The sequence below is a fragment of the Protopterus annectens genome, chromosome 2.part0 (genome assembly GCF_019279795.1).
Source record: "Protopterus annectens isolate FY-2018-M chromosome 2.part0, PAN1.0, whole genome shotgun sequence".
In the NCBI taxonomy this organism is placed as follows: Eukaryota; Metazoa; Chordata; order Ceratodontiformes; family Protopteridae; genus Protopterus; species Protopterus annectens.
Window position 1 is genome coordinate 1,108,344,363 of NC_056728.1, and position 15,614 is coordinate 1,108,359,976.

At 40.0% G+C, this 15,614-nt stretch overlaps 1 protein-coding gene across 1 annotated transcript in view; it reads left to right on the forward strand.

Moving 5' to 3' along the window:
• The window catches only part of PPA2 (inorganic pyrophosphatase 2), an 840,704-nt gene that overhangs the window by 237,887 nt on the left and 587,203 nt on the right, over positions 1-15,614 (forward strand). Inside the window, exons 5-6 of the mRNA XM_044060377.1 lie at positions 1,752-1,805; positions 7,025-7,144. Coding sequence (XP_043916312.1) covers positions 1,752-1,805; positions 7,025-7,144 — 174 coding nt within the window. The remainder of the gene's footprint in view (positions 1-1,751; positions 1,806-7,024; positions 7,145-15,614) is intronic.

Sequence of the window (15,614 nt, forward strand, 5' to 3'; positions counted from 1 at the left end):
GTGTACCTGTATTATCTGCAGTGTCAAGGATTATGTGACTGGTAATTTAATGCTGTTGGAGAACTCATGATTGTCTGCATTGCAAACTGGCTGATTGGATAGACCTGGGTAATAAGAGTAGGTAGTCTACTGTCCACATCAAAAGATATTACCCTTTGGGTTCCATAGGGATTGGCACTCAAAAATACTGTTTGTTTTTTGGCATCTTTTTCATGGCTGGCTGAGTTGACACCATCAGTATGTGGATGACTATGTTTACTGATGATTGGAACCTTGATGTTATTGTACCTTCTTCCAGAAGTGCAGCATTACTCTAGGAGGGGATAGATGTAACCTGTCATAACATAAAAGCAGTGATCTGACTCTCAGTATCAGCAAATGTGGCCTCCTCACGTCTAGGAAGCAAATAATTCCTGCGAGCATGTACATTAAGGGTGAACAACTCCATACTGGTTACTCTCATACAGCACCTTTGTACACTTATAGACAGAATGTTTTTTCTTTGGTCATTAAGCGACCACAGTAGTAAGGAGATTCTTCTGTGTAGCACCCATTTCTCTAGGATTATCCAGTTGCCTAGGGAAGTTATTGTTTCTTTTCTGAACATCATTTGTTCATCCAGTCATTGAGAACAGTTCTCCTATTTGCATGATCCCAACAAAAGAACTTGTTCAACTTGAAAGAGTACAGAAGTTCATGACCAGATAGATTTTGACACCTGAGTCACCCTTTTAGACTTGAGGTACTGTCCTTGTTCTTAGTCCCCTACCATCTTATAAGGGAATCCCATGGCTTACATCCCCAGGTGTTGAAAAGTCCCTTCTTATTCGAGATCCTGAGTTTAGAATGTGCAGAAGGTAAGGACAACAGAGGAGCAAATGTGTCATCGTTATAATCCTTGTGAACAGTCGCAGCAAGTGGTACTGCATCATTATACAACGGCTCCCTCACCTTTGGAATGTACTCTGTCTCATTGTGACAATATCAGTCACCTAACAATTGACCAGGCACATCCATTGATATGTTTAAATTCCAACTCTGGACAACTACAGTCAAGCTTCTTGAGGACAAGTAGGCCACAAGGCTTGTGTGAAGTTGGTGATACTCCATACTGCTCATAGCTGTGTGTGTGTTTGTGCCTTTTGTGATGGACTGGTCTCCTGTGCTACCCAGGGCTTATCTTTACATGCTAGTGTAGGAGCATGCTCCCTTGCAACCCTTAATTTTATTTAGAGTTATTGAAAATGAATGAGTGAGTAGCTGTTTTTTTGGGAAGAACTTTGCTGTGCTTTTGTTCATCAGAATGAATACTTGATGTTTATTATGCATTTACTAGATTTTTAGCAAAGGAAGTTATCTCATCTCCATTAAAATACAAACTTACTATTTGATTTTTTTATCAAGTATGTAATGTTTTAATGTACTTTGTCTGAATAATTTGTCTTTTATTCAAACTGAAAAGCCTAATTCCATAGTGCTGTAATATAACTATAAACATAAATACCAAAATGCAGTATAATACAAGGGTAAATTAATAAATAGTTCTTGGAAGGTGCATTATTTTAGCTAGTAGCAGAACAAAAGCTACAATTGTGAAATACAAATATTCTGAAGAATTTATTCAAGATCTCTTGTCAGTAATGCTAATTCTGTAGTTCTTGTGGTTGGATTATTTTATAAAGTCTGTATTTACAAACTGATCTTTTTTCTTCAATATTCAAAGAATGTATTTTAATGTGGTATCATTTCAGGCCGTGTTTAATATGATTGTGGAAGTATCTCGCTGGACTAATGCTAAAATGGAGGTAATTTTCTTTCCTTATAGCTCAATATGATTTGAATATTTTAATTGCTTGGTTTTATGCTGGTCTGTTATACAGTGCATGTCAAATAAGCTAAGTTTCACAGGTGTTAAAATGATAACTTGCTAGCAAGTTGTAGTAAAAATCTCATTCAATGTTTACACTTTCAAGATCTTGCAGTTTAGTAATATGCGTATGCGTATGACCTTAAAGTAATTGTTTATAAATTCTTCATCAGTTTCCTACTTTTTGCTGTTCGTGTTTTTTTTTAATTAATTTAACACTTTTTTTTTTAATCTGGATTTTTGAAACTCAGGCATTTTACAGAAGATTGCAGATCTGGAAAGGCTGTTAAATAAAAAAAAAAACATTGTACATAAATGCTGGTGTGAATTGCCTGATGGTTGCAAAGCTGCACACAAGTGTACAGAAAGAAGTGCGTTGTACGGTAGGGATTCAGTGCTGAAGCACATAAGACAAAGCAAAGAGAAAAGCATACACAAGAAACCCAGCACATCTACATGCCACTTAGTCGACAAGGTGTGCCAATGAGGGTATGGCCTTCCACGCCATTGGGCAGAGCTGTAGTAGCAATCCCTGCATCCCTGCAACTGATATACCACCTACGAGGTCACAACATCTTGGAAAAAAGGAGAAATCCCTGCCAGACTGCAGTCTTGCTCTGTGGTGGGAAAAGCCAGCAGTCGCACACTATTCACTCACAGATAAGTTGACCATAAGTGTGAAATACAAGCCTGGCTCTCATTTACATACATACAGTGGATATAAAAAGTTTATAAAGAGTTTACACACCCCTGTTAAAATGCCAGATTTTTGTGATATAAAAAATGAGATCACAATAAATCATTTCAAAGCATTTCCCACCTTTAATGTAACCTATAATCTGTACAATTCAATTGAAAAGCAAACAAATCTGTTAGGGGGAAAATATAAAAAATAAAAAACGTACAATAAGCTGGTTGCATAAGTGTGCACACCCTTAAACTAATACTTTGTTGAAGCACCTTCTTGCAGTGTTCATGTATGCACTCACTCCATCCATGACCTTCCGGCACAGAAACAGGCAGACATGAGCATCATAGCCTAAACTCTGGCTGATAATACTTCATGCTATAAACATGATTCAGAGGTTTATGGGACTAAACTACTTCAGTAGTGTAAATAGTGCTGTACGAGTACAGCTAATCTATTTTAAAGATATGTTTTCTGTATCACTCTTGTTGTCTCTGCTGTTATAATGCTGTAGGCAAAGAAAGTAAAATGGTGTTTTTTTTCACACTTGATAGCAGTTTAAAAGTTGAGCATTTTTCAAGTTATTTTGGTGTCCGTTATGCCCATTTTATTACTTCAAAATCACATCTACCCTTTGCAGGAACAATTATTTTGCACCAAAATAGGATGTTAAGTATAACTTGGCTCCATGGCAGAGATAAATGGGGCCCTGACTGCAGCTTAGGCAGCCAGGGTTTGATTAACGGCCCCAACACTGGATGGGCTATGTGTGAAGGTGGAGTAGTGAAGGGGAGTGGCTTGCTAACCTCTCCAGAGGCGATAGTATGATGTGGGCTCTGTGAGAGATCACATGGTGATGTGATTTCGCTCACCTGTGCTTGGGATAAGGGGGCAGAGCTGCTTTCTTGAAATAAGCAAGAGGTGTCCAGTGTGGTCAAACCAGTTCATCCCCACTTCTCATTGCTATCTTAGCGTGTGCAGTGGAATGGTAGGAGACAAAATTGCTAAATCACCCTGGATGGCTGCCTAAATGATAGTCTCTTCTAGCCAACCAATTTTAATATTAATATTAATTTCTTTATGGTTGGAAAGATGTAAACTCCTTTGGCAGCTTAGGTTTGATGCCTTTAAGTATCCAGGCATAAATGATGTGTGTTCAGTAGCATGTATATTAAAATTAAGGAGTTTAACGAGATAGAATTTAGTTAGATTCTGTATGATTTTACAAGTATTTTATATGCATTTTATTTGTATTAGTTATAGTGCATATATATTTTAGAAAAAGAATGAATTCATCATTTTTTAAAGAATGAATTGAGCATTTTTTGTAAGCTAATTAATTTATTCTAATTAGGTCATGCGATTATGCAAGGTGGGTTAATTAATTGAGGGGCTCTTGTTTAAGAGACTGTATTTGTAACTGTTTTTATAGTCTGAAGAAGTATAGATACTATTCTGTACAAAAGCGCTAACTTTACCTGGTTTAATAAACAGTTTCGGAGTGTTTGTTCTGAAGTGCCCATTGTCCCTTGCCTTTGTTTTTCGTTTTTCCAGTTGTTTGACTCTGAGTACCCATGTCCAGAACAGATAATAGTTATGATTGGAAAACCAATCGTAATTCCTTATAGTGCATTGAGCTTAATCTGCTCCATGAACTACTAGTTACAGAAAAAAAATGCTAAGTGTTTTGCTGGCTTTAAAAGCCATAAAGCACTCAGTGAGTGCTCTTACAAAGGCAGTGTAAGTGGTGTGTGGGTGTGCAAAAAATCAGCAGCTCTGTTCAGTTACAGCAGTTAAAACGAGTAATTTTTCAGCATTTCTTTCACAGTTATCATACGATTTTTTGTGTAATATTTATGATGTAATTGGCATTTCATTTTAGTTATTATTTTTATAGGTGCAGTGAAGTCTCACACAAACATTGCATTAGGGGTCTGCTTTTAGAATGCAGTGTAGAGAGAGTTGGGAATGCTTTAAGTGGTCAGTGGTTAGGTTTGATATTGTTAAAACAGATCTAGTTTGCTTCCATGAGTGAAAGATTAATCGTGTTTATGAGAGATAAAGCAAGATCTAAAGTAATATATGTGTTTGACTTAATAAGATGGAACATTTGCTTGAATATTATTTTGTTATGGCTTATTTTCCTAATCATTCTAGAAGAGTTACAGAGTGTACAAACACAATCAAATTGGAGAATATTCAGTGTGACATCCATGCCCTGGCCCAGCAATCAAGGAGCCTCAATCCTCACCACTAACACCAGTGAGGGGCGTCCATATAGGGAAAGGATAATAAATACACACACAGTAAAGTACAATTTCCCTTAAGAGCACACAGAGATCACAGTCAGTCTGGGGCTGTTCTCTCCCTTTCTCTTCAGGTCCCCAATAAGACTCCCCACTGGCACATCTATAGGGTCCAGATCTCAGCCTAGTGGGCAAGCTAAAACCTCCAGCACCCTCTCTGTCCAACCAGTGCTTCGTGTCCCTACCCACGTAGCTGACACACACACATACACACACACTTTGAGATAAGAGGTATATACAACCACACACACACCCTGAGGAAGGCTGGCACAGGTTCTCCAGCTGTGCCCCTTTTCTACCCAGTCTATACAGTAGACATCACTGCCACCACCCAACTAATATTTATCAGCTACTCAAAGGCCCTTAAAAGGGTGTCCAATTATTACTGTGCAATATTATTATCCAAATGGTAAGTGTGACTGAACAGCAAAGCTTATTGGAGTGACTTGGTACAGTATCAGTATATACATGCAATGTACTCGTAGAGCTTAAATTAACTCTACATAAAGCAGCCACAGTTGAAAGGTTTAAAAATATTTAATAATAAAAACACAAGACAATACTTCTTACTATACAGTGCTAGTCAAGAGTTCAGAGATCACAGAGAAATACTTAAAATAATACTGTAGAAAAGTTCTGACATCAACACAGAAAACCACTTAGTCTAATCTTCCTAATTCCTATCTCTTTCTAAGAGAAAACACTGTTCTAAAATAAACTTACATAAAGAGCAAAGCAGTGCCGGTGATGTAGGCTGTTCTGAAGACAAAATGGTCTGAGCTCTCTGATTCACTCTCTTTAAATTGATAACACAGAGCTGCTTCACATGACATCATTCTTCACACTTCCCTGGTGTTCCCAGGCTAACAGAAACTACATTTACATTCTTTACACCTGGTCAGAAACCAGAGCAATAAAGGGCATTTATACATCAAATTCTAGCCATTAACTCTGGTCTTAAGACAATAGGCAGGATGCCTCCCTCTAGACATATCAGCTCCAAATTTTGACATCAAAGATAGTCACAAAATGCTTGACTTAGCTTTTTTACAGCAGAGTGCACCGTTGTTACATTTTTACAATTCAATATCCAATGCAGTCTTTCCACATTTAAGAGAACAAGTCTGTGGCTTACATTAATATTTACAAATGACAGAATTATCATAGAATTCTTTCTGGCTAGGCTGGCAGCCATCACCTATCTTCACATTCAGCATAAAGTTTTACATGCTGGTGTGTGTGTGTGTGTGTGTGTGTGTGTGTGTGTGTGTGTGTGTGTGTGTGTGTGTGTGTGTGTGTGTGTGTGTGTGTATATACGTTCTTGATGCCCAAACACTTTCTGTCTTATACATTGTAGTTTGCATATTAACAGCCGTGGCTCATATAGAACAAAATGGGTATTGATGCACAATGGTCATGTTTGCAACCCCTTTTGCTGTAAATTACTCTCTACCCCTAGAATGATTGTAAACTCAACCCCATCAAGGGCTGGAAATTCAGTATTGTTTATTAGTAAGTAAAGTGAAGTACCACTCTAGTGTTATACACAGTCTTTATGCGTTTCAACTGAAGGCTGTTCACATAAAAGTCTACTATTTGCTAAAGATTTCTGTCTGGCTGTTTTAGCAGAGGTATGCAGCTACTATTTTAATTTTGCATTTCTATTCATGCATCCAGAGTCTGAGGACACAGCATCTGAATACTGAAAACATGTTATTTTACCACTCTGATCAGATGATGCAAACATAAATGTAAGAACTATGACCTTCAGAATAACAAATTTTACAGATTTTTTTTTGTTTTGAATTTGACAAAGCTAGTCATACATGAGATCATGTTTTACTTTGCTTTGGGCATATGCTTATTGCTGCTGCTGCAAATCCCAGAATCCTCAGAGCTGACCCTAGAGTAACCTAAGCCATGTTTGCATGTTTTTGAATGCTGTGTTCTCCTCATGCAGGAACAGCACACTAGTCACTGGCATCTGGGTGTATTTTTCTCAGTATGTATTCTCTGTGTATACAGTGTGCCTTAAGAAGGGCAAAAGGATCAGCAGGCAAATGGTTACAGTGGACATTACAATGGGGGGGAAAGAATTGTATATGATTTATTTATGTTATATATGTATATATTTACCTCTTTACATTTTTGTCATATATTTAGATTGCCACAAAGGAACCACTCAACCCTATTAAGCAGGATGTGAAAAATGGCAAGCTTAGATATGTGTGCAATATCTTCCCACACAAGGGTTACATATGGAATTATGGAGCACTTCCACAGGTAGGTTTCCATTTATGAATTATTGCCTTCCTCTTCTCAAATTTTCTGAATGTGTTTTATGCATACTGTCATTCAATGCTAAAATCATCAAAAGAAATACATGCATCATATCTTCACGTTATTTACACATATACTTGTACTGTATAATCTAGTGTTCATGGCTTAACATGCCATAGCATTCATAAGTCACTGATTGAATCAGGACTTTTCCTGCTGTTATAATCCCTTCAGTATTCATAATAGCAAATGAAATGGTTTGTCCAAATCCCTTGCAAAGTAATGAAATCCTCTCCTGAATTGCTAAAGCACTCAGCGGTGTACACAGGGATAAGAAGTAAAGTACTGTGGGTATGACTCTAAATATGATAATCTGTCATTTCACACTGTGAACTCTGGTTGTCAATGATGTATTTTTACACCTCTGCATAAAAGGCCAGGAGACATAATGCTGTCCCTTGTACAAGGATGCTTATTTAGAAGAGCATAAATTAATTTCTGACACATTACAATTTCCTGTACTTCACTACTAGGTGTTTGAATATCTCTGCAGCTTGCCTGTATCTGTTGTCAGTATTAAAGGTAGGAAATCAAAACTTGCGATTCTTTTTTTTTTAAATCAAAATGTAACTAGGCCCAAAGGAAAGTCTGAGTACACTTTATAAAAACTTGACTCATTGCACATTTTATGAAACAGGCATGCATATATTTTATTTTTCTGACATAGTGCCTCTGGTGCCCCACCACTGTCTCAGTAATCAAGATGCCTTAATCCTCACCTGAAGCACCAGTGGATGTCATACATTGGGAGGATGACAAGTACACACATAGTAATGTGCAATTTCCCTTAAGAGCACACAAAGACCATAGTTAGTTTGGGGTTGGTTTCTCCCTCTTTCTCCAGATCCCCAGTAAGACTCCCCACTGGCACAGCTATAGAGTAGAGACCTCAGCTGAGTGGCCAAGCCAAGACCTCCAGCAACCTCTCTGCCCAACCAGTGCTTCGTGTACCTGCCCAAGTAGCTCACACACACACACACACACACACACACACACACACACACACACACATGCAGACACACACCTGGGAAAGGCTGGCACAGATTTACTAGCTATTCCCACTTTGGACCAGACTATAAGATAATTATCACTGCCACAAGCCACGTCCTTATCAGCTACTTTAAGGCCCTTAAAAAGGGTGTCCAGTCTTGCTGTGTAATGGTACTATCAACACAAATTGTAGTTTGACCAAGAGCAAGGCTGTTAGGAGTGGCCTACACAGTATCACCAAATAAATATGTGAGTACTCTCAATACTTAAATTTGTCTCACAAATAACCACAATGAAAGATTTAAATATATTTAATAACAAATAAAAGAACAAGAAAATACTCAGTAAATAGTCACAGTTGCATCAGAGTTTGAAATCACAGGAAATATTTAAAACAACATTGCAGGGGTTGGGAGGGTGGCCTAATGGTTAAGGTGTTTGCCTTACAAACACAAGGTGCAGGGTTTGAGTCTCACAAGGGATAATTGGCTAAGCTTAAAATGGCTCGCAAGGGCAGTTAGCTTAGTACTAATCTATGAACCTATGAACCTAAGAAAATACTCAGTAAATAGTCACAGTTGCATCAGAGTTTGAAATCACAGGAAATATTTAAAACAACATTGCAGGATAGTCTCACATAAATAAAGAAAACATCTAAGCTATACTTCACTATATTTCTGACAGTATCTAAGGGAAATTACTGTACCCTAGTTAACTTACTTACAGAACAAGCAAGACAAATGTGGGGAGTGGATGTTCTTGTCAGGTCAAATACAAAATACAGAATGTTATCTCTCTCTCAGAGATTTCTTAAATTAATATCCCAAGTACTACTGCTGGGATACTTGCAGAATGACATCACTTCTTGTCATCTGACTGTTCCAGAAGAAAACCCCCACTGATGCGGCTGGTAGCAGTTAGCATCTGTCTGTGAAAATACATAAACAAGGACTTATCTTAGATCTAAGGCAGATCCTGGAAGTCATAAAACAATGAACACTTCCTAGACAATACAAAAAACTTCTACTTCCAGGCATTGTGTATGTTACTGCACTGAAACTGAGAGATACACTCTTTTGTTTATGGCCCAGCCATAAAGTACAGCGGATGTAAAAAGTGTACACACCCCTGTTAAAATGTCAGGTTTTTGTGATGTAAAAAAATGAGACCACAATAAATCATTTCAAAACTTTTCCCACCTTTATTGTGACCTATAACCTGTACAATTCAATTGAAAAACAAACAAATCTGTTAGGGGAAAATATAAAAAACGTACAATAAGCTGGTTGCATAAGTGTCCATACCCTTAAACTAATACTTTTTTGAAGCACCTTTTGATTTAATTTATGAAAAATGTGTTTATAAACTGTATCTTCTATGAAAACATAGAATTTTCCAAATATTTGGTCTCCAAAGATTATTTTGCAACTGTATATAGACATTTAAATGGGATCATAAATGGTATTTTGGGGACATAGACTGGATGAATACCTTGCATTTTTCTAACATAGTTTTTTGTTTCTAATACTAGGTAATGTTACTATCAATGTGTATCTGTTATGTTATTTTCTTTAGATGTATGAATTCTGATAGCATGTGGCTGAACAGCGATAAATGGAAAAGGGTAATACAGTCATATCCAGAGCAAATAACTTGTGTATTTGAAGTCATAGCCTGAAGTGATAATATGTCGGATATTGTCTATGGTTGGCAAAATCATGTATTTATTTTGCCTTGGACCTCACCCAGTGTGGAAGGATTTAGAAGTTTTATGCTATTCTCTCTCCTATGCTTGACGCGGTGGTGCAGCGGTAGAGTTGTTGCCTCACAGCAAGAGGTTCTCCCGTTCGATTCTCGGCTTGAGTTGGGAGTGCCTTCTGTGTGGAGTCTGCATGTCCTCCCCACGGTCGAGTGGGCGTTCGAAAGACATGCGTTGAATGGGCATCGGGCTGGCAACTCGACACCATAAAAAAACAACTGCCAATCATTAGCGGACCGGAGTTCCGCTGCGGCGACCCCTAACCGGGAAAAGCCGAAAGACAAACAACAACAACATGCTATTCTCTCTCCTTAGCTGGAATCCACCTCTGGGTTAATGACGAACATATTGCTATCAACAAGGGGAATGAGGAGGACATGATATAATGAACGTTACATGCTTGTCATAGGGATAGATCCGTGTTGTCTCTTCTGTCTTACTCGATCTGTAGGTTATAGGAGCCAATCTGATAAAAGACTGGCACTTCGGAATCTTGGCTCCATAGCTCCAACTCCCCTCCCATAATGTTCGAATCTCTTCAGATCAAGTTTGCCCCTCCCATATCTGATGCCTAATAAGCCTAATGTTTTGACCTAAGAAAAAAAGAAACTGAGGCTAAGACCAGGAGGTTCCATAACAACAGACTTTGGACAACCTGCAAGGTCAATGAAATGCCAGCAATCTTCAGCGATAATATGGTAAGGGGATAGAGGGAGGGATGGTTTAGATGTTTAGATGTATGGAAGAAGACAACCCTGGAATGTAACTTTTGTTTCCGATGTTGTTTTGTTTTGTTCTGTGTCAACTTGTGGGACAGAATCCCCAGCCAGAAATGCTGGGTGGTATTAGGACAGAATATTCCATAAAGTCGTAGAGCCAAAGGAAGCCCTAGATTTTGGATTGACTATCAAGTTTATAAATGGACACAAAAGTGTGAGTGTTTAACCAAGTAGCTGCTGAACAAATACCATCTAAGGAAGCTTGAACAAAGATAGCAGTGGAAGTACACTCTGCTCTGGCAGAATGAGCTTTTAGCTTAGCAGGTAAGGATAAACCATTAATAGTTTATAGAAAAGAAATTCAGTGAGAAAGCCATGTGGACAGAATAACCTTAGACACTAGATTACCAAGCCTAGCTCTAGAGAAAGATACAAAAAGATGGTCTGATTTTCAGAAGCCGTTAGTTCTGTCCCAATAAAATTTCAACTGGTGATAAAGGTCCAGACAGTGAAGCATGTATTCACCCTTATTGCTGAAATTTAAAAGGAATACTGCAACTGAATAGATTGATTCATGTTTGACTCAGAGGTCACTTTAGGTAAAAAGGATGGATTAGCCAACAAAGAAATCCATCCCTGTGAAAGAAAAGGTAAGGAAAAGTGCATGAAACAGCCTGAAATTCAGAAACTCGTCTGGCAAAAGTTGCTGCAGTTAAGAAAAGAATCTTGAGCAATAAAAAATTCAGGTCCACAGTGGCAGCAGGCTCAAAGGTTGCCCCAGTTAAGGCTTGTAGAAGAAGAGGCAAATCCTAAGGAGGAACTGGGTGCCTCAGTGTAGGTCTGAGAAGAAAGGTACCCTTCAAATAAGCTTTAGATAATCTTAAAGAAGCTATGGGCGGGTCATCCTGACCAACATGGACATTGGAAATTTGCAAAAACTGAATCTGGATAGTAGAGTAGCTAGGTCCAGATTGGAAAAAAAACTGCAAAAAATTCCAGGATAGCTTCTAAAGAAGTGGAAAAGGGGACCAAACCCTATGACGTAGCCTAAGTTAAAAATTTTTGTACTTACTACAATAAACCTTCTGGTGGAGGGATTCTGGGACAAAGAAAGGATAGGCACAACTCTGTCTGATAGTTTGGGATCTCTCATCATCACTGAAAGTGACGGTTGAAAGCAGTCAGTTTGAAGGATTTCAAATGTGGGTGAGCCTGCCCCATCCGAAGGATGGGAAATCAGATCTGGAGTTAGAACCAGAACCCAAGGAGAGTGCACCACATGAGGCGATAGAAAGGGGAAACAAACTTGTCTGGGCCAGAAGGGGCTATAAGAATTATGGCCACACTGCAATGAGCTGCTTTCTATAAAAACTTTATTATCAGCGGTGTTGGAGGGTAGGCATAGAGGAGACCCAGGGCCCAAACATGTAGAACAGCATTGCTTGGGGAATGTCCCTTGGGAGAGATCAGGGCAAAAAAAAGCTGCTGCATTTCATATTTTATGGGGTCATAAACAGGTTACAGCATGGCTGGGCCCAGCAGCTAAAAACTTGCACAGTCACTGTTGTGTTAAAGGGAACACCCATGGAGCATCACAGTACTCCTGCTCAGTTTGTCAACTAGAATATTGAATTTCCCTGGGTTATGTGTTGTTACAAGAAAATGTTGTGAGGACATCACTCACTATTACACTATTGAGTTCCCCTTGTTTGTTGAAGTACCAGACCACATCCATGTTGTCATTTTGAACTGAAGTCACACCTTTGGGGAAGCTGTTGTTAAAAACCTGCAATGCCTGGAGGACCACTCTCTTCTTCAAAACATTGATGTGCAGATGGGCCTCTGACTGGAATTAGGTACTTTGGACCATCTTCCCCTCCTAATGCTCCCCACCCCAGGAGAGATGCATCCATGGTCACCATGACCATGTACTGGGGAAAAACAAATGGGCATCTTACAGACATATAATCTAATGTCAGCCACCACGAGATGTGCCAGCATCAAACTTTGGTGAGATGTATAGGGAAGTTCATCTGTTGAGTTGGCATAGATCGTTCGACTGAAAGAATCCACTGGAAAACCCTTGTGTAGATCCTGGCCAAAGGAACTAGAGAGAGAGTGCAGAGGACATCAGGCCAAGAAGGAGAACTACGGAAGCTGGTTGCTTCTGAAGGATGAGGATTTGATGAGCCTAGTCTTGAAGATGTAGAGATAACATTGAGAGAGGAAACTTGACACTCTGGTCATGTTGTGATGACAGCATATAAATTCCAGAGCTTGGATGTGTTCCAAGTTGGATTTATCAAAGTTTACTGTAATACCCAAGGAGAGGCACAGAGGGAGCAAGGAGACTTTCACCTGAACTAGCAATGCCCTTGGAGTCACCATAAAGAAACAGTCATCTGGGTAGGGGAAAACCCAGAAACTCTACAGACTGAGCCAAGCTGCCACCACTACCATGTATTTAGTGAACACGCAGGTGGCTGTGGTAAGGCAAAAAAGCAGTGTTCAAAACTGGTAGTAACTTTATCATAGCCAGATGTAAAGACCTTGCTAGAATGTCTTTCTATCTTTGTGGTAGTATGCATCCTTGAGGTCCACAGAGCACCTCCAATCATCCTTCCTCAGTAGAGGTAAACTTGACTGGGCCATTACCATCCAGAACTTGGCCTGTCTGATAAATATGTTTAACTTGCTTTGGTCCAATCCTTGTTTTTCTTGGGCACTAGAAAGAATTCTGAATAGACCCTTGATCCTCTCTGGTATTCTGGGACCTCCTGGATGACTAGTTTTGTCAGCAGCTTATGAATTTGCACTGCTGCCTGTCTTTGCTGGGTGGAATGTTCAGAAGGGATTTTTGAGTTAAAGCTGGGATAAACTGGAAGGAGATGTATAGCCTCTGGAAATGACTGTCAACATTCAGGCATTTGACGTGATGGCCTCACAAGCTTGCAGGTGGAGAGTCAAGTGCCCTCTGATTGTCTTTAGAGTGCAGCAGCTGGGTAAACCTTCAGGAGCACTGGAAGGGCTTGCCAGAAAAAGGTCTCCTGATGCCCTGATTTTGCAGACCACCTTTGTCCCTAGGGAGGCATCAATTGAAGTTCCTCCATCTGCCACAGGTGTGCTATTGCCCGTAGTGTCCTGAACAAGGTGTTGCAACATTCAGTACAGCCATTCCAACTCCAACCAACCCTGGTTGCAAAAAAAAAAAATCCTTTAAGGTTGGAAAGGTAAACTCCCATGACAGACAATGGCTTGCCATCCTGTTTACTCCTGGTCAGTGTGCCCTTAACTTTAGGACCAAACAAAGTGGACACATCAAAAGGGGCATTAATAAAAAATGCCTTAAAGCACTGTGCAAAAATTACACAGGCACATCCATGCATGTTGGCAAACTGCAGTGCCGGTGTGTACTGCTTTGAGCTGTGCTGTCCAGTGCATTGGAAATGAGGTGCATGGATAGATTTGAAATAGACAACATTTTGGGCAACTACGTCAGCAGAGACTTACAAGACTCTCTTTTCAGTTGGGACATCACTGACTACATTGATCAAATCTCTTTGAAGCCTAGTCAGGTGACCCATATCGTTAGAGCATATAGGGCAGTTGTGGCTGAAGCATAAGTGTGCTTCTCAAATCTGTCCAACACTCATGACTCCCTGTGGGAGGAGAAACCGGAGAGACAAACAAACATCAGAAGAGCCCTGGAATTTGGGGCTGTTGGAGACCTTTAGCTGCAGGCTATTCTTGACCAAGGTAATGCAAAACAGAAGACCCAGGAAGATGAGAAGTGAAGCTTGGGATGGGTTCAACACCAAGTGTGATGCACCTAGTCCTTGACTGGAACAAAATTGTTTCTACAACCTCAAATGCTGAGGTCGGTCAACTGGGAAAAGACCTTCCCTGATACAAAGACCTAGGAGAAGCTCCCGCTCCAGTGGCCAACCAGAAGCTGTGACTGCATACGAGCTGTCCTGTGCTGAAGCACTAAGGGGAATGGATGACTTTATTAGTTGCAGTGTCAACCCTGAGCCCATAAACCTGGCCCTCACCTCTCAGCTCTGAAATTCAGAAGGCCCCAATGGAGTCGTGCATCAAGATTTCAGGATCATTGGAGCAGAGAAGGAGAAACCAGATAAGGGTCAGAAGGTCCAGCTCTCTTCACCCTCAGAGCCAAGGGGGAGGGAATGATCTCCAAATGAATCTGGGTCTTCAGGAATATTGACATCATATTGTCCAATTCAATATATTTAAGGCTTTGCATGGGCCTTAAAGGCCTAGAGGAAGCCGTAGAGGACAACTTAGGGGACTGTGTCTCGGACTTATCCAGATCCTGAATCCTGAAGCAGGAAGAGCAGACCCCAAGTGGATGAAGGCTTTGGCAAAAAATCCAGATCTGGAGTAATGGAGAAGAAACAGGAATAGACTCAACCAGACTCCAGCTCACAGTCAAGGAAGGGGTAGGAATCTCCATCAGAGGTGACAAAAATGACTCCATTGTCAGAAATAACGGGTTGGGGATCAGTACTATAGAGTTGCTGATGTAGGATCTACAGTGATTGCCGAGGAGGCAGAGGATCTTGGAGTCTGGCACTGGCTCATCTGTAACAGTATATTTAGCAGGTTGTTTTCTGATCTTTCTATCCCTTTCTTTCCCTTTTTAATTTTCTGTTTTGTGTCCTCTCTCTTTTTCTTTTCTGTCTCTATTTATGTCCTTATCTTTGTCTCTCTTCCCTTTCCCAAGGGTTTCTTAGAAGAAGAAGGAGAACCAGAAGGCTGAGAGCCCATCAAGAAAGAGTCATGAAGGAGCCCCTTCAAGACCAACTTGGCCCATTGATCAGCCAAAGCACTGGCTCTGAATGAGACACAAGCGTGACAGTCAGCTACTCCTAAACAATGGACACAACGATCATGGGATCCCTGAAGAGGCAGTTCATGACTATAA